General features: G+C 40.6%; 1 protein-coding gene across 1 annotated transcript in view; it reads left to right on the plus strand.

Annotated features, from left to right (window-relative positions):
• LOC101857950 (supervillin) overlaps positions 1 to 18,386 on the plus strand; it is a gene marked incomplete at its 5' end in the record, with an annotated part of 117,549 nt that extends 99,163 nt beyond the window's left edge. The window contains 10 exon segments of the mRNA XM_013082965.2: positions 164 to 299; positions 1,746 to 1,900; positions 2,521 to 2,685; positions 4,250 to 4,398; positions 6,137 to 6,270; positions 7,100 to 7,255; positions 8,310 to 8,468; positions 9,177 to 9,298; positions 10,026 to 10,181; positions 11,604 to 18,386. Coding sequence (XP_012938419.2) covers positions 164 to 299; positions 1,746 to 1,900; positions 2,521 to 2,685; positions 4,250 to 4,398; positions 6,137 to 6,270; positions 7,100 to 7,255; positions 8,310 to 8,468; positions 9,177 to 9,298; positions 10,026 to 10,181; positions 11,604 to 11,690 — 1,419 coding nt within the window.
• Between the last annotated feature and the right edge of the window lie 1,864 nt (positions 18,387 to 20,250).

The raw sequence follows: 20,250 nt of genomic DNA on the forward strand, positions 1-20,250 counted from the left end.
GTATGCTCCTCTGTGAGGCTACAATCAGCAGCCCAGAATATGGTGCTGAGATCTCTAAAAATAGATAATTATGATGACGTCCTTTAGGTAATCCAATCAACAACCTATGAATTGTTCAGAGAGCTCCAAGAATAGAAAATGAATGTTGCGTGTCTCTCATCAGGACATCATCACGCTGGACGTGGCTGTGTGGCACGTCTTGGAATACGACCACTCCAAGATGCCTCGCTCCAGTCACGGTCAGTTTCACGACGGGGACACGTACGTGGTCCGGTGGCAGTACATGATTGCTAATGCCAGTGAGTTCTTTGTTGGTACTTCTGTTTTATGCCACTTATACGGTGGTTTTTAAGCACAAGGGGGCTATCCCGAAAAATGCTCCGTGTTCAGTTTCTTTGAAAGACAAGGAGAGTTTTCTCTATAACGAAACAAACATGCACACCAGTGAAACTAAACTTCTCATATAGGCAGAGCAATGCCCTCTTTTGGTGTAGATCAAGATCTCTGGAAACCTCCGAAATTTGGGTTAGCCCACTTGTCCTTAAAAGTGACCATATGTTTTACGCCACAGTCAATACTATTTATATCATTCGGGGAGACTGATTATTTTGACCCTACCTTGTTAAGGCCTCCTTTAGGTGTGTTGGATATATCCACCAGGAATTGATTTTTATAAAAAATCTTCTCCTCTTGAGTCTTAAACTCGCATTCATTATGTGCAAAGAAAAGAGCTTTATCATTTACTCACATGTAAGAAGTTTGCTCTGTGTTGCTACACCCAGGGTGACTGGCCGGCCCTGGGAGTCCCGGGGGCCCCGCGAATTACCCAGGAATTTGATTAAAATCATCAAGACCTGGGAATGCCCGGGGTATTTGAGGAAATCTGTAAATTCCCCCGGGGAAAAAAACGGGAAGACCCGTGAAAACACGAAGTGCTCGTCTATTTCAAGAACCAAATCCGATAAGGTCAGGAAGTTCATTTTGCCAGTCGCAATTGTGATATTCGTTCGGCTTTTCGCAGTTCGAGAGTATGTTTCCCACAAACAGGCGGCTATGGCGGCAGGCGAAAGTGTATGTGGGATACCGAGGCTCGATCAGTCTACTTTCGCTTTTGTTACCACCTAGAACTTTGCCAATGATAGTCTGATAAGTTAATCACCAGCCTTTTTATTTTTAAAAAGTATGTTCTTGAACTTTTCACCTTGGGAAGAGTTCTATTAAAGTAGTCTCTGGAAAACATTTTAAAAAATTTTCTGGACAAATGACACTTTATAATGGGACTCTATTTTTGCTTGTGTGTGTATTTGTTGACTGTAGAGCATGACAACACTTTGCCAGCTTTCTGAGACAAATAATAATGTTATTGTTATTTTGATAAAGTTTTGGATATTGCTAAGAGTTTATAATATGCCAATTTGCTAAGCCAAACTGTGCAGGTCTGCTTGTGATAAATGCCTTTGTCTAAGTGACCTTACTTATAGAAATAAAGTTTTCTCTGTGTGATTCACATGCTATGTGTCTGCGTTCATGATAATTTGTGTCTTGACATGGTTTATGATCAACGTCAGGGGTAAGCTTGTACAGTTATCCTTATTGATCTTGAAATTGAAAAAGCTGTGAACTGAGTATTAAAGAAACACAGTAGACAGCGGGGTAGATTTCACAATGAGTTCAGGAAGATTCATATCTTAGCTTTAACAGCAGTTTTGCTTATCTTTGACTGACTACTTCTTTTTTTGCCTCAGATCTGCGCAGCTTGAAGGGCAGTGCAGCCAGGAATTCTCTAACGGGCCGAGAGAGGTGTGCGTATTTCTTCTGGCAAGGAAACAATTCCACCATCAACGAAAAAGGTGCATCAGCTCTGATGACTGTGGAATTGGACGAAGAGAGGGGGCCGCAGGTATCTATGATGATTATTTAGCTCTGCCAGAATAAGATTTTCCAATGTCTATGCAACTTCTATTGTTTTTTAGTATTAATTGAAAGTTACATCAGTTTTATATTTTATCTCTAATAAATGGTACTCTTACTTCTGTACAAGCCTTTATTTGCTATCAATTCTGCTTGCCAAAAGCAATAGTATGTCTTTAAAATATTGCAAAATCACATCCTTAACAAAATATTTGCATGGGCAACAACTTCAGGGGAATAATTGTTCATTTTTCGCCACATGTATGACCACCTTTGGGAATGCAACGGCTTTTTCATCATCTTGATCATTGCCTTTCTCACCCTGCACCAGGGTATAGGCCGCAAAAAAACACTTTCCACCTTTATCTCTTGATGTTGTTCCATGTCTTCCCACTTTTCTGTACATTTCTGTGATTTTTCTCCAGGTTCCATGCAGTCTTTCCTTTGGTCTTTTACCCTGTGGAGACCAGCCCAACACTTTCTTTCTTATGCAGCTGCTAACAGCTTTTTGATTAGTAAAATTATGGCGTGTCTAGGCCAAGGTACTTACAGTTTCATGCAGCCTGCAACTATCATGCTCGATTGCAATGTCTTTACTTGTTCCCTCAGGTTCGAGTGTTGGAGGGCAAAGAACCTCCCTGTTTTCTCAACCTGTTTGAGGGCAAGATGGTGCTGCACATCGGGAAGAGAGAGGAGCCGTCCACCAACACTCAGGGGCCCTGGAGGTTGTACTGCCTCAGGGGAGACTACGAGAACGAGGTCTATCTGCTAGAGGTCAGTGCTCTGTGATGTTTTTTTATTTGTTTGTTTTTCTGGTAAGTCGCGACCTCAGTGCTTTGTTGTCGTATCTCCATTTTTAATAACAGTGAAAACAGTTCATAACAAAGACTGAGCTTAAGAAGAAGTCACATTTTCACAGTTTTAAAAAATGGGGATACGACAAGAAAAAACTGAGGTCGCAAAGTATTTTACAACGCTCGCAACTGCATAAGATCATGTGAGCACGCTGGACACCTGAAACATTTTCAGTTGGTAGGAAATTTTGAATTTTGCTTGAGTGCCAGCCGAAGCCTACTCTTATCGATGCTGGACCGCCGAGGGATGTTTATAGTGTGCAACTTGCACGTGGGGGCCTCCGAGATTTTTCACCCTTGTCCGAGAAGGCAAGGTGTAGATCTTACCTCATAAGATCACAGTTGTGACTGAAAGACAGCCGTAAGAAGCTTCTAAGGAGAAGCAGTAAAATGGCTGCAGAAAGAGTCAGGGGCCCAGAGGAGGGGGCAAAGGAGATGACGGGGTTGGGGCAGAAAGTGGAGGCGAAAGCAGACAACAGAACATAGATAGAGAGCACTGTGCAGGAAAGGAGGGGAAAGGAGACAATGTTAGAGAAGAAAAATTTCTATCGCTGTCTGGATTTGGACCCAGGACCTATTGAATGAGAGGAGAACACCTTAACCTCTAGGCCACGAGAGCCCCCTGTGTTGTGTCGGGCTGGCAAGATCATCATCATCATTGCCTTTCTCTCCCTGCACCAGGGTATGGGCCGTGGACAAACACTTTCCACCTTTCTCTATCCTGGGCTAGACTCTTGATGTTATTCTATGTCTTCCCACTTTTCTGAACATCAGTTTCTATGATTCTTCTCCAGGTTCTCCGGAGTCTTCCCCTTGATCTTTTACTTTGTGGATTCCAATCCAACACTTTCTTTGTTATGCAGCTGCCTTATCGCTCGCAAGAGTTTTAGATAATCCACCTTGAGAATCTCAATTACAGGGAACCTTACGCCAAGCGTAAACAAACTTGTTGCCCAGAAAAGATGCCTAACATCCAGCCCTGACAAACAGGCATGGAGAGCAAAAATTGTAACACCTTGATTTGTTATCATTTTAACTTTTTTCTGTTTTTATTCCTTCCCTTGTTTATATGACGTTTAGTTTTCCATTGTTAAATGAGTGTCTATCCAGCTCAGCCCCAACCTTAAGTGTTATCTGTCTGGCCCCTGAGCCACTGAGGTTGACGCACCCTGCCTTAGGGGCACAGAAGGTCAATCTGATGGCAGTTCCCACAGTGGAATAGCTTATCAGTAGTCGTAAGTTTCATATGCTGAGATTCTTGAGGCAAAAGTGCTCTGTGACTTAACATTATGTGTTGGATCAGATGCATGATTATATTCAGGTGGTTCTTACTGATCTGAATTTATTTGAGGGGTTAACTGAAATAATAAAAGTGAAATGAAATGTTGAAGTGTAAGGTGTGAAAGTTACGGTGTGTTTGTCTTCTATTTCATGAAAACTACATTGTTGTCATTTTTGTCATAACAGTCTTTTGTTGTTCCCAGATCCCTGTGTGCTTAGAGCATCTACGCAGTCGTTCATCTCTGGTGCTGATCAACGTGAAGACAGGGATGGTGTACATCTGGCATGGTGCAAAATCTCCGTCCCATGTTCGTCAAGTGTGTCGCAAAACCGTGGATAGGATAGCAGAACAGTAAGTTGAATTCGTGTCACAAGGAAAAACCCAGTTATGAAATTATCTGTTGTTTTTTTAAAAATTCTTTGCTGCATTGAGTTGCCATTCTTCACTTGCACTTTTGACACCCGGTTTCTCACTGGCCTTCCATTTTGTTACTTCTGAAGTCTGACAGTGTATTTTGAACATCCGTTGTTCCAGTAAATCAAAATTTGTAAAAATTTGCATCATAGTAACAGACAGATAATGGGATCAGTAAGCATTTGGACAGGGATGTCCTTTGCCCAAACTCAGGCGCTCGCTAAAATCTCGTGAAAAGCGGAGGCACCTGACAATGCTCTCTATCATGCAGCACCCCTACGATCCTCATGGGTTATGAGATCTTTAAGCAGTAACAGACACATCTGTCTCGACTATTAAGATTTGTAGTGTTCGTCTGCTCTGGTCAACATTGTATGTCTTATGGTCATTGTGCATGGGGTTGAATACACCTACATGTGGCAGAAAATGATGGTAACAGTGACTGCATGATGGTGGTGGAAGTCTGTGCTGAGTTGCACCATCTTGTGTCTCTGTAAGTGTTGCTTTTACTTTGATCAAATATGCCTTTGGGGGCTCTCGTGGTCTAGAGGTTAAGGTGTTGGTCTCTCATTCAAAGGTCCCGGGTTTGAATCCGGGTAGCGACCGAAAAATTTTCTTCTCTAAAATTGTCTCCTTTAACCTCCTTTCCAACTCTCTAGCAATATTCTGTCATCTGCTTTCGTCTCCTCTTTCTGCCCCCACCCCCTCACCTCCTTTGCCCCCTCCTCTGGGCTCCTGACTCTTTCTGCAGCCTTTCTACTGCTACTCCTTCTTACAGCGGTCTTTCTGCCACACCCCTGATCTTCTGGTAGGAAAGATCTACTCCAAGCCTTCTTGGACAAGGGCGAAAAATCTCGGAGGGCCCGTGTGCAAGTTGCGCACGTTAAAGATCCCTTGGTGGTCTCTCTCTCTCTCTCTCTCTCTCTTCTGGCGCTGTGGCTTCATAAACGGTCAGCGATGCCGACAGCACACAGGAACTCAACACTTGCCCGGGGGTCCTTAAAAAGTGCTGAAAGTGGGTTACTGAAATGTCCCAGCAGACGGTCCTTGGTGGTCTAAAATCGATAAGAGTAGGCTTTGGCCGCCACCCAGGCAAAATTCAAAATTTCCTACCAACTTAAAGTATTTGATGTGTCCTGCGCGCTCATATGACCTTATGCAGTTGCGAGCGCCGTGAAAAAAACACTTACCAAAAGCAAAAGCAAAATATGCCTTTCTCTGTTTTTTTGTCCTTCTTTTTCATTCCTGAAACTTGAGTTGACTTTCCACTTCAGTTACCTGCGACATTCTGCTATATGTCTCCTAGGCTTTTTAAATAAACTCTGTTAGGTCAGATCTTTCTCCCTTAGTAGAATTCTTGAAATTAAGATTTGTTTCCGTATTGAAGAAATTGACATTTTTTACCTTTTTTTTAGAATTTACTCATTCTGTAGTTCTCCAGTGAGGAGATCTTTTTAACATGGTTCCAGGAAAGCACTTTTAAGAAATATTTCTGAAATGAATTAGGCAGTTGTGTATATATTGAGAAATATGCACACAGTATGCACACAATGCAAACAAACTGTTAAGTTCCTTTTATGTTGTTACATTTAAGCCGAACAATTCTGTGTTTAAAATATTCTTCTTTTGGTGTCAGTGGCAAAGGAATTACTTATATTTTCTTCTCACTTCACAGTCGTCCCCCAGAGCTAGGTTTTCATGATGATGCCACTGTGTTGATAACTGAAATGGATGAAGGAGAGGAAAAACCTGAGGTTTGGGTAGCCCTTGATGGAAGGGACCGAAAGCTGTACCATTCATTGCTCACTGGTAAGTATTTTTGAGTAAAATATCTTATTGGTCTACTTAAATCAACCGATAAAGCTATTGGGTTTTGCTGTTTTGCTAGTCTTCCTTAACACTTTGCAGTCACTTGCCGCAATAATGCGACAGTTAAAATGATCCTTTCCGGTCACCTGACTCACTTCTTTGCTTGGCCCGAGAAGTCCGTTGCAGCCACTCTCCTGGCTGGGTGACCAGATGGGGTATTTTGTACTGCTGGCTGTGTGATTGCAAAGTGTTAAATAAGCAGTTTTGGCAGTCTAGTGGTTAGACTGCCAGACTCCTAATCATGAGGTTGTGAGTTAACAGTTTGAAGCTCAATTTGGCTCGTCTTTGTGTCCTTGGGAATGGCACCAAAGTGCTATCAGATCTATTGAGGTAAATTATATAGATTGTAAAGCTCATAGAGCTTGCTGTTAGCAGGAATTCGTCACACTTTGCAAATGCTTTTTTATTGTTGTTGTGTTTGGGGTTTTTTTTTATTTGTCTTGTTTAATAGTAATTCCTTTTATCGACGCCCCTTCCCCCCTTTCCCCCTTTGAATTGGAATGCTAACTAATAGAAAACCCCTTGAATAGTTGAGTAACACTCCTGGGCTTGTATTATCAGATGCACATATGTTATTTATTTTGTGTGTTTTGTCTATGCTTTCTTTTGTTCCTTCTTTCTTTCTTCTCTTCTGAGTCTCTTCCTACCTTGCCGAGTACTTAACCTTCACAATGACTTGTTTGTATCTTGTTGCTAGGCAAAATGCTCATAAAAATTCCAAATGAATGGAACATTTATTTATGCTTGTGTTTCTTTCTTCCCCTCTCAGACCCATTGCCATACCGAGACACGTTACGCCTGTTTCACATGTCCAGTGTGAACCTAGTGTTTGAGGTTCATGAACAACTGAACCCAGCGCGCGTGCCAGATCTGGTCACACCATTCCCCTTCCTCCAGTCCGACTTATACAAGACCTCACAACCTGGTAAGTCTGTGGTCTCTCCCTTCTCCGTATCAGTTTTTCACTTTGAGCTGAGTAAAAAAAATAACAACTCTGAGGGGGAAAATGTAACAGGCTAAATAGCTGGCTACAGTATAACACGGAAAGGTGGAACACAGAATGCTCGAAATCACGCATCCGTCGAAGTGTGCCTGTGGTCCTGGGGTTGTTGTTTTTTTTCTTCATCTTTGAAAGATATCCCTCAAACTACTGAGGCCGGTCCCGACGAATTCGAGCTATCAGTGTTGTACTGTATATTAATCTCAGAATGAGAAAGGCACTTGTTGGTGTGGGTTCGAAAATTTTAGAAATCTTTTCTCCTTCCCATCTGTTTGTTTCTTCCATGTTAATAGATAGTCCATCGTCTTTAATTTATGGGATATTTGGTTAAAGGGTGACATACAATGATATCATATGAAGACTAATATCTTTTTTAAAGTCGGTGTGATTAATCCATTGTGTCCTGCATGCCTTCTCCGCCTTTCTTCCTTTTGTACTCTTCTCTATCTATCAGGCTTATATGTTTTCTAACTTCTGAAAGGGTTACATGTATTTGTGTTCAGTGAGGCCGTGTCCCTTTTCAAATTTTCAGAGTGGGTAGTTGGCGGGTGCTCTGGTATGGTTTGCTCCTTCTTTCCTATCAAACATCTGTCGTCCTGATCTCTCCTCCTTCTTTTTTAATGTTTGTTACTCTCTTGTAACTCCTCTAATCTTCGCTTCTTCTATTACCTTGTTGTGTTGCTAGTGCGGGAAAACTTACTAAAACTAAAATTTTCAGAAAAGAAACAAAACATACCTCAGTGAACTAATCCTATAACCCCACCACCCCCCGCCCTCCTCCTCCCCCTTTCCACCTCCCCCTTTCCCCCTCCCCACCTTTTCCCATCTGTCTCCTCTTCCCCATTTCTTAGATATTCACCTCCTCCTCCCTCCCTCCCTCCTCCCTCCTCTCCTCTCCCTCCCTCCCGCCTACACCCCCCCCCCTCCTACTCCTTCCCTCCTTCCCCCCCCCCCCCCAACTCTCTTGTGACTCCCCCAGCTCTGTACCTGGTGGACAACCATCACGAGGTGTACCTGTGGCAGGGCTGGTGGCCGGTGGGTTCGCACGAGGACGAGAACGTCCACACTGGCAGCGCCACAGCTCGCTTCAACATGGATCGCCGCTGTGCCATGGAGACCACACTGCACTACTGCAAAGGTACCACTCTTACTTGCACTGGTGGTGTAACAGTATTATATCAGAGACCTAGCAATGTAAACGAGACAATACAGCTTGGGCCAGACAGCGAATCTGACCTATCCTGTGACAACAGGAACTGGGGCAGTAAACTTAAATAAACATGGCTGATTCTAAAAACACACACTGTAAGTGGTGTGATGCAATAAACTGCACTAATTAAAAAATCAGACAACCTGAATTAGCTTTTTATCGGTTTCCTAAAGACCCTGAAAGGTAAGTCAGTTGGTGGATAAGTAGATAAAGTTTAAATAGCATATTATTCAGTGAAAATTTGTTTTAAAACACATACCTTTTGTATTCACCTTGAATGAAAGCGTGTATTGTGACTTGGGCACTCCTGATGGCAGTCCCATTTGCACTTAATGCCCCTGTAGTGTGTTTCTTATTTAGATCTAAACTGAATTGAAATTATATCTAATCAAGATCTAGAATCTAGATCTTGTTTTTCTCTCTTTCAGGAAGGTGGTGGATGGGTGCTCTGGTGTGGTTTGCTCCCTCTTTCCTATCAGACATCTATGGTCCTTATCTCTCCTCCTTTTCTTGTGTTTGTTACTCTTGTAACACTTCTAATCTTCAGCACTTATATGACTTTATTGTGTTGAAAGTGCCATAAAACTTTTACTTAAACTAAAACTCAGTAATGATTGTCTCTTTTGCATTTTTCAGAGAAGAATCCTTCTGACCCACCCAAAGCCTTCTTGGTTTGTGCTGGATTGGAACCCAAGTGCTTCACTTCTCTGTTCCCTTACTGGCATGTGGATACTATTGTGAGAGACATTGCGTTAGAGGTAAGAGGATCATACATAGATAAAGTATGATCAAAAGCTTACTTTTTAAAAAAATATTTGTTATTGATATTCTTGAGGGTCTGTATTAAGTGTGCGTGTAGATATAGAGATTCCTCTCGGTCCACATGAAATGTGTGAATGGATGTATATATTCATGATGGCCCGTGTGTCTTGTGTTGATCAATGTGAATATTCATGTTTTTCGATGTGAGATTTAAGACTTGATTTATTTATAGAGGTCCCAGCTGTCAAGTCTAGGTACTCTATTAATTCTTTATCTCTGGCAAGCCGCTCCCGGCAGCTCGCAGTTGAAACTCCTGTGTTGGTAAGCCACTGACAGCGGCTCGGGCACATTCCTTCACAACGAATTCAACATAAAACAACTTAGCTATTGCCAGGACTCTTTTACCGTGACTTCATTCATGTTCATTAGATGAAGTACTATCAAAACAGGTTCTCTTGTGTTGATTTAATGACCCATTTAGTTACGTTTTTGTCATTTTTAGATTTAGTACCAAAACAGGGCCCCTGAATAGTGGGTACCCCCCCGAGATAAACAATTAACTTTTTAAAAATGTTTCTTTCGGTTTAAAGTTTTTGTGGTTCATAAAGGGACTTTTCTTATCACTGCTGTGAGAAATGACAATTATAGTAAGAAAGAAAGTTTCTGTTACAGTGTCTTCCTCCTATACTGTTGACCACCATTTTGTTTGTTTGTGTGTTGAAGGAGGGTCGGGAAGAGAGCTACAAGGAGAGCGTGGAGACGGTGTTGCACCGATTAACCCAGACACGCTACACGCTGGCCGAGCTACAGGAACGACCTCTGCCCGACGGTGTAGATCCTCTCAAGCTGGAGGCTTATCTCCACGACGAGGAGTTTGAAGTAAGTGCTTGGTACATCAGAGCGGTTATACGTAAATGTCTTGAGTCGTAACTGAGTTATGCAGATATAATAGTTCTTCCAAGTTATCAAGGGAGTTGGATTAAAAACAAAAGTTGGGGGGGCTCTCGTGGCCTAGAGGTTCAGGTGTTCGCCTCTCATTCAAAGGTCCTGGGTTTGAATCTGGGTAGCGAAGGAAAAAAAATTTTCTCCAACATTTTTTCTTTTCACCTCCTTTCCTGCTCTCTAGGAAAGTTCTATCGTCTACTTTCGTCTCCACTTTCTGCCCCCACCTTCTCACCTCCTTTATCCCTCCTCTGGGCTCCTGACTCTTTCTGCGGCCCTTCTACTGCTACTCCTTGGCTCCTTCATACTGCTGTCTTTCAGCCTCACCCCTGATCTTCTGGTAGGAATGATCTACACCTAGCCTTCTCAGACAAGGGTGAAAAATCTCGTGAGGTCCTGTGTGCAAGTTGTGCACGTTAAAGATCCCTTGGTGGCCTAAAGTCAAAAAGAGTAGGCTTTGGCTGCCACCCGGACAAAATTCAAAATTTCCTACCAACTGAAAATGTTTAATGTGTCTCGCGCGCTCGTATGACCTTATGCAGTTGCGAGCGCGGTAAAACACTTACCTAGAAAAAAACAATGTTTATTATAAGTTGTAGAGAAGACCACCTCATTCTTCCATATTGTCATTCCATTCCCCTAAAGGTCTTATTTCTTTCTATTTTAGCAACTATTAAGAGAACTACATATTATTTTCTCATGTGTCCTTGCCTTGCCCTTTGTTTCTGTCTGTATAGTTTGCTTCTACTCAAAACAACCGTCTGTATAGTTTGCTTCTACTCAAAACAACCGTCTGTATAGTTTGCTTCTACTCAAAACAACCATTGTCCAGTTGATGAGCTTCTGTTTTTCTCAAGCATGGTGAAAGTTCTTTTGATCTGCTAAATCTTGAATTGTCATTGTAAAGAGATAATTAGCGCCGTCATAATCGTGGGTGGTTGGAGGGTGCTCTGATGTGGTTTGCTCCTCTTTCCTATCAAACATATTGTTCTTATCTCTCCCCCTTTTTGGTGTTTGTTACTCTCTTGTAACACCTCTAATCTAAGCTTATATGACCTTATTGTGTTGCTAGTGCCGGAAAACTCTTACTAAGCAGGTGATTGGTGGGTGCTCTGGTGTGGTTTGCTCCTTCTTTCATATCAAACACCTATCGTCCCGATCTCTCCCCCTTCTTTTTTATGCTTGTTACTCTCTTGAAACACATCCAATCTTCGGCACTTATATGACCCAGTTGTGTTGCAAGTGCTGGAAGAAAACTCTTACAAAAACTATTTAAAAAACTGACCTAATTGTGTTGCCAGTGTCGGAAAACTCTTAACTAAAACTAAAGCCTTCATAATCTCCTTGTGCTGTCCTCAGGAAATCCTTGAGATGAACAGAGAAGAGTTCTACTCACAACCTTCCTGGAAGCAGAAACAGATGAAGATACAAATGGGTCTCTTCTAGAGACGTGGGCCTTGTCTTCCTCTTCTGGCTGCTGGTGTCAGGTCTCGAACCTGCTCCCTGTACCTTGGTGCCTTGCAAGAGTTCAGTGCCAAAAATATCAGCTCTGGAGCTGCTTTCTACACAGGAACAGGCATCTTGCAGGGTTGTGAGAGTGTAGCAGAGCTGTTGTTAGCCTGAATATGCTCGGGTTTCCTCATGTGTTTTCTCTGAGAGCTTGGACTAGCTGCCATTGTTGGAGAGTATGGTCACAATCTACCTAGTCTTAACAGCCGTAAGCAACAAATAAATTTAATGTGGTCATACAATTGCTCAGGGATGAGATAATCCCGTGGCAGATATCCATCAGTGTCACACCTAGAAACAGCAGCTGTAACTACTATCCCTGAGTGCTGTCTTTCAGTGCTGAAACAAGTACTTGCACTGAACCCCAGAGCTTTTGCAACGGCGTAATGTAAATGTTCGTAGAGCTCCGAGTCAGTCAACATTGGAATTTTCATCTGACCTATCCTAACAGAGATTTTTTGAGGGGAAAGTCCAGTAAAAATGTTATTGTATTGTATCGGGCAAGGCAACAAAAATATACAGAAGTGCTTTTTAACCTCCCCTTGTGTGAATAAGCAAAAGTTCTCTCCTCTCGCCATCTTGTTAACTTTTTACAAAAATTCAAAATTTGGTAAATTAATAAACGGTATAATGCAAGCTGTTGAATAGTAACAATTAAATAACCCAACAGAAATCTCTGCAAAAGAATCTTGAGTTATTAAAAATGAGATGTTTTAATGTTTTGGAGGCTGTTAAGACTATGCAGAAACAAAAAAGTAGTGATGGGTACATGGTTATGAAGAGAAAGAGAGTACTCTCATAACAAATGGTTGATGATTCTCTTTTTGAGAATCGGCCTGATTGAAGTATATTGTTCTCAAATCTCTTGTGGCATTACTCTGAGTCTTTCCAGGGCAGTTTATTTCTTGCTCCTCCAGAAGGCAGCTGGCTTGCCTTTTCTGTCGGAATACTTATTCTTCCGCCTTCCTCTCCCCCCCACCCATTTTTTATTGGGACACTGAGAGAAGGTCAAGGGCGCTTGGGAATGTCTGCCAGTATCAGCATGCCACTCTGCGCTGTGATCTCATGCATGCAGCTCTTATTTCCTCTTCGGCATCATCACCATTGTCGACTTCTCGCTCGGTCATCTTCAACGTCAGTACCATAACGCACCTTTTCGTTGTCCTCATCATCACGATAATTGTCATCGTCATCCCTTGCCATAACGACTGGCAGCCTCTACCGCAGCAAGACCAAGAACAGGACAGTGTCAGCCTTACAGCCATCGGTGCACCCGAGGGGCTGCTGTTTGCTCCTTGTTTGCGCGGTGGAACTTTGTGCGGTGTGGTGGGGCAGTCCTCGAAGGGGGTCACTGTCATCTAAACCAGGACTGAGTGCTAAACGATTGTGGTGTGCTAGTGTCAAGTGTTTGTGATGCGCTGGTGTTAAACGTCCATGATGCACTAGTAGTGTTAAACCGCTAGTGATGTGCTATGAAAAGTATTTCTTTTGTATTTTTTTAACAATACTCTTACACTCGGAATCTTAGACATAACTCAATGCAGCATGTCTATGTGCAGTTAATCTTTTTGTTACTCTATGTCTGTGCAAATTCTGTGCAGAGTAGGCAACAGTATGTGAAACTGAGGAGAGTTTTCTTTTGAACAATGTCAGTGTGTTGATATGGCTTACGTAAATTTTAGATGTTCTGAAAGACAAAAGGGCCTCCTGAAAACTACTAGGTGCTGGAAATTCCTCAGTAGAATTTAATGGGAAACGGTGGATTGATTTCTTTAAAAAATAAAAATATAGAAATTGCTTTGGAAGAAATGCTAGAGTATATTTGCTTAATGTTTTGGGTAAAAATGAACTCTTATTGAGATGGCCTTAACTGCTGTAAATGTGGCTGTGTTTTTCCTATCTTCCCCATGGCAGTAGCCCTGATTTGCCTTGTACATAGACTCTTGTTGACTCAATGCTCTCCGTGTGAAATCCTTACCTGCTCACTGTCTAAGGGGGTGATTTTTAATTGTTGCAGCATGGTTGTTGCCCATTTCGCAGCAGGTGACTGGGCTGTGAGATGAAGATATATCGGTAGATGTGGAGTATTTGAAATGAGTGTTTGCAATGAATATTTCTTTGCCTTCTTTTTTTTAAAATAAAGTTTTGAATGGATCATGTGCTTTGTCCCTTAAAGTGATTCTCACTTTGAAATTATTTTTTATATAATATTTTCAAAAAGTTTAGAATATATTAGAATATATTCACAGAAAATGTTTGTGGTTGATTATTCTTTCCCAGCAGGTTTGATTTCTACTAATAATATAATAATGAGGATTACACTTACTATAAACATGCTTTTCGAGATGGGTCTATCTATTTACATGTATGTGCTTAGCTTTAGATAGTATTCAAGTTGCTAGCATATCTCTGTTCCTGCTTTTTGTTTTATTTTTTTATGCTTATTTCCTGAAGTCAAATAGATTTATGTTGTCAGTGTGAGAAATTAGAAAACGGTGCAAAAACGATAATCACATTCAAATTAACAATGCTCATGCAAGCAAGCTGAGATCTCTACACCCTCATCTCTCTCTCTCTCGGAGTAGCCAGAGTATTTTCTATGAAACTTTTTTATGCTAAATGCTATCAGAGTTTAGGTCATAGCTATGTCCTTTTTTTAGTGCAAAACAATGGTGGAAAAAAAAAATCAGTTTTACTCTCGAAATCAACTCTTTACTGACTGAACAAAAATCTACAAGTGCAAGAAAGTTTTCCAAAATGGAGGGAAATCACTGGTTAAGTGGTAAAGCTTTTCCAGTTTGTAAATGTAGCTGTTTTGTAGCAATATTTATAGTTGAATCTGAGAAGAACACTGGAGGTGTGGTAGAAAGTCGCAACTAAAGTGCTTATGTTCATGGTTGTGAAGGGTTTACAATTTGGTTTGCAGCTAGTTTTTTCTGATTTCCTACCAGGTTTACCTGTTTTGATTGTGGCATTTCCTATCGATGGATTTGGTGCTCTCTTGTTGGTCACCTTAACTTTTCCCGAATGACAAGTTTATTCAACGTACATAGTGGTCACAAAAACTACATAGAGGATTCGGTGTTTTTCTACTCAAGATTCCAAGCAATTCTTGTCTTAACTGTTTACAGATACATTTGTTATAGACTTTGTCCTGGGATAAGCTTTTGACTCTCCTTTCCATTGTGTGTCAGTGAAATAGTCTAGAATAAAACCGCTTCTTAAAATTAGTGATAACAACTGTGAGACTACAAATTTTTACTTTCCACTTTTCAAAATTGTTAACATTCTTTGAAAAAATAAGTTCCTAAAAAAGCTGTCTTTCTTTGTATATGTAGGGTTGAGAGTATCCATTTATTGTTTGTGTGTCTGCTTTATTTGCTCCTTTTTAATGAACCCTTGGATTCGGTGTTCTGATATCGACGGACTGACACTCCAGTGTCTGCTAAGTCTCGCGACTGTCTCTTTTTCCAGAAAGAGTACTTTTGGCTAATTTTTTCTTTATTGAACCCACTCGGGTCTTTCCTCACCCCCCCTCCCCCCCCCAACTTTTTGCTGGTTGCGTTTGCAAAACAGTTTCCTGCTTGTACTTCAAGTTTAACTTCTATTTGAAGTTTCGATAATAAGTACTTAAAATTATGCATAAATTGTAACTTTGATGATGGATAGTGTGGGGTGTGTCAATAGTAGCTAGCGTTGGGAGAGCCATGTCTTTTAATACAAACTTAAAAGTGTTATATTGTATTGTCATTTGAGTAGATTTAATTTTGCACGTACAGTCACAACGATATATCTGAGGAATATATTAACATATTAAATGCTCCCTTTTATTTCTTGTTTCTTATCATGAGCATAATCATTTCATGTCAAGTTTTACAACTGCAAACTGTGTTGCCAACTGCTATGATATATCTGGAACTTTGTGAAAATTATCTGTGCATATTGTCTTCCAGTTGTCTTACAGTGATGAAAAGGGTGCAAAACCCCAATTGTACCATACTGTATGCCCCTGTTTAGCCATTTAACAAAGTTTGTTATCAAAGTTTTGTACAAGTATTGTTTTGAGGGTTATTTGAATTTGTTAATGGAGAATTCTGCAAGGAGTTTGGAAAATCATCTCCTGACACAATGGATTATACCTCAAGATATTGATGGTGAAACAAAAGTACTTACCTATTTTTAAAAGAAACTGAATTTGAATGTTTCTTTTTTTGTGTGTGTGTCTGTGTACGAAGTCCTGTCATAATTTGGAAACAGATGACCAGTCTGGGGATTTTTTTCGAAGATCGTCTTTGACACATTAGTCAGGAGGTGAAAAGAAAATTAGCAATGACAGTCCATTGTTTAGATCGAATTCGAGGAAGGCCTTGTAAGTGCTCTGTTGGCGCTTTTCCAATGATTTTCTATCCCCCGTGTTCATGTACTTCTCAGAAAATTACCATTACTACATAAACGCATTCTATCCCTCTAAATTTAGTCTGCCAAAGTTTTGACACTATCACATGCCTTTTTTTTTTTCTCATTGCTAGCCTTTACCTGGAGTATTTGTACATGATATAGAATAAGAGTCACCCCTTTTCGTAGTTTGATTTTGCTTGTTATGTTTTCCGTGAGATTATGGTAGCCACTGCTTGATAGCATTTTTAGTAGCAGCAAAGTGTGACCCTGAATGAAACCATTACAACATTCTGTTACATTGAGCCCATATTCTCTACCATTCCATTTCTGTTGTCCCTTAGCTGACATCCAGTTTCTCTCCCCCCCCAGTTTGTCCATATTTGAAGAATATTGATGAATCATTGCGCATTTACACGTGCTCACCTTTGTACATATATATATTGCAAATAAATAAGCATTTGTTTAATTTGTATTAAATGTTGTTTGTTTGCTTGTTTGTTTGTTTGTTTATGTGGGTGTGTGATTCAAACATGAGCGATATTCTTATTGGTTTGAACTTTGAACCTAAATTTCCCCCGTTTCAACCTGTTCCCTTTTTCACCTGTGATACTTTCAAATACTAATAGTACTAATAAATTGTGTATCAATTATATACAGTAAAAGATTATGGAGCCTACAGAATGTAAATATCAATCATAGCATATATATAATATGCTTCAGCTTGCATGCAAGGGAAAAGGATGGAGCTTTTGAAAATTCTGAAACCTTTGCTCTGTAGCTTTTGCCATATTCTTGAGATTTACAAACTAATATGGACATTACGCAACATTGAAGTAAAAACAGAGCTATTCGTGTAGATTTCTCCTTGGTGTCTACTGTAATGCCCTGGAAAAAATTTGAAACTGTTTTCTCAAACCTAATTGCTAAATATAAAAAAGAGTGGCTATAAAATACTTTTACATTATTTTTAATTGTTCTACTCTTTTTCTAATTACAGTCCTGTGTGGAAACACTAATGCTCTTTGCTTACTCCCGATAATATCACTCGCCCCCTCATTTAAAAAAATGTTTGATGAGTAAATTAATGACTTGAAGGAGCCCAGATTCATCATGCACGTAAAAGATGTGAGTTTAATTTTCAGATGGGGACTTCATTGAATATCTCTTTCTTCTAGAATCTAGAAACCCTCACATCCTGGGTTGGTCCTAACAAGTACACTTGAAGTAGTTGATCTAATTTGTGTTGATGAGGCGTAAAACATTCAATACCTCTATAAAGAGCCGAGGCATCTTCTTGTCGTTAAATCCACCTCAAGGCGAGTGACTTTGAACTCAAGGCAGTTATGCTCCAGGGCCACAACAGATGTGCAAACTGCACCGGGATGTAAAGATAGTACATGGAAATTTCCCATAACCCAGTTTTTTAGATGTTTCACACACACGATCCATGATCCTCTTCCCCTCGTCTCCCCCCTAGCCCCCACCCCCCCACCCCCCTTCTGAAAAGGCTACAATCTTGATGGTTGAAATAATACTTACATGAGAAACAAAAGTGCAGGTTCCACCCTCTTTACTTTGCTTTTTGTTTTGCTCCACTCGCTCGTCGCACCGATGTATATATAGATATATCAAAGATCGTACATAACAAGATACTTCACTCCTCTCTTTGAGCCAATTTAAAAAATGTCCTCAAAATCCGGTGAGGCCCTCTTCTAAAAAGTGTGGACTATGCGAACAGAGTTACCCTACTTGTGTGAAAAACAATAAAAGTGAAACTAACAAACTGTGCTATTCCTATTCTTCCTCTGGAGAAATGAAAGAGAGCTTCAAAACGAAGACTGCAGCGACACCTGAACCAATGCGCGGACTTCCGTGGATGCTTTTTTGGCTGAGAGAACTATCTTGTTATGTACGATCTTTGAATATATACACTTGCAGGGATTACAGATGTCTTTGCTGTGGTCACAGGTACACAATTGTAACACACAAGAGGTACGTTTACATTAATGTTTAGTGAGTGAGTGGCGTCGGTCATCCCATGAAAAGCGACTCGAGGAATTTGCAGCAGCGCACTGCATGCTCACTCACACTCACATCCATACTTATTCATGCGCACATCACATTTACCTTTATACATTTTTTTTGGTCGCCTTATGCCTTCCAGCCTTTGTATACTTGAATAAAAAAAAGAAAAATGGAGCTTCAAAGCTTCATTTTTTTTGCTTAAGAAATCTGCATTTTGCTTTGTTTATTGAATTGTGCACTTGCTGTGTTCTGAGTTTTAGTACAATTTGTAGAATGGTCGTTATCATTCATTGTTTCTCTCTCTTCTGTTCTGGCATAACACTTATTATAAGAAGTTATACAATGCAGCCTCTCTATAACGACTCGTCGGGACCAGAAAAAAATGTCGTTATAGAGAGTTGTCGTTATAGAGAGGCAACCAAAAATATTATTCATGATATAAGGTAAAAATCGGGACCGGGGCACTATGTCGCTATACAGGGGATATCGTATCGAAGGTCGTTATATTATAGAGAGGCTGCACTGTAGGTATAATGACTAGACTCTTTGCATTGCATGCACCTACATCTTTCTAGTGGTCACAATAGGCACGATTGACGCAACCAGCATCCTGAATGATCCAACTTCTCTCTGTGGGAGCATAAAATATTTTGTGGGTGGTTGGCGGGTGCACTTGTGATTGGCTCTTTCTTTCCTTTCAAACATCTATTGTCTTTAAATCTCTCATCCCATCTTTTTTGTGTTTGTTACTCTCTTGTAACACCTCTAATCTTCTGCACTTATTTGACCTTATTGTGTTGCAAGTGCTATAAAACTATTACTAAAAACTAAAGATAAAACATTTACCTTAAGGCAGTGTTTCTTATTCTTCATAACCAATGTTATTCTTCATAACCCATTTCCTTCTTCTTTCTTATCAAACACGTATTTTCCCTATCTCCTCTTTTTCTTTGAATGTTACGCTCTAGTAACACATCTAATCTTCAGCACATATATCACGTACGTGAGTGACAAGCTTGGTAAAACTTACTAAAAACTAAAAACTCTGCAATTTCCTGTCTTGGTGTTTGCCTTTTCGTAAATGTGTGTAAAGGTCTCCCCTGCAGAGGAGAGATCTGGGATTCCAGCCCCCCTCTTTGCAAATTCTTCCACATCCCACTGCTCAATTGCAGAGGTAGTCAGTCAACTTTTGATCGGTGGATGGTTGGAGGGTGCTCTGTTGTGGTTTGCTCCTTCTTTTCTATCAAACATCTATCTCTACTCCTTTTTTTGTTTGTTGCTCGCTTGTAACACCTCTAATCTTTCGCATTTATATGACCTAGCGCCGAAAAACCTCTACTAAATCTATTTTTTTTAAACCCAAAGTGCATCATATTTTTACGTACACTTCTTACTGGGGCTTAGTATTTCTTACCTTTCAGCAAATAATGTGTCATTTTAAAATGCAGGACCTACTCTCTATCATTTATGCTAAATAAACTTTCTCAAGTTCTGAATTTTTCTGATAAAAGAAAAGTATAACATCCCTACCTCCATCCCACCCTCTCTCTATTTTAAAAAATCACGCTGAGCTAAATATGACAAAAAGCATTTCACATAATGTTTGTACTGTCAGTTCCAAAAGAGAACCCATAGAGGAGGTGAAATAAAATGTTTTATTATCATAAGGATTTTTTCTCTTGGCCACTGAAAGTGACTAGAAGACAAGTACATTAACAACATGAAGAGTACAGAGTAGTACGCACTGCTCTCTCTCTCTCTCTCTCTCTCTCTCTCTCTCTCTCTCTCTCTCTCTCTCTCTCTCTCTCTCTCTCTCTCTCTCTCTCTCTCTGTCTCTCTCTCTCTCTCTCTCTCTCTCTGTCTCTCTCTCTCTCTCTCCCTCCCTCCCTCCCTCCCTCCCTCCCCCCCCCCTCTCTCTCTCTCTCTCTCTCTCTCTCTCTCTCTCTCTCTCTCTCTCTCTCTCTCTCTCTCTCTCTCTCTCTCGCATACATTTCAATACTTACAATTTGTAAAGCAAACAAAGTTTACATTTTTTTATGTTTCTGTGGGCGAGAGGCCCAAGTTTTGATCAGCA

Source organism: Aplysia californica, unplaced genomic scaffold (assembly GCF_000002075.1).
Source record: "Aplysia californica isolate F4 #8 unplaced genomic scaffold, AplCal3.0 scaffold00202, whole genome shotgun sequence".
NCBI classification, from domain to species: Eukaryota; Metazoa; Mollusca; class Gastropoda; order Aplysiida; family Aplysiidae; genus Aplysia; species Aplysia californica.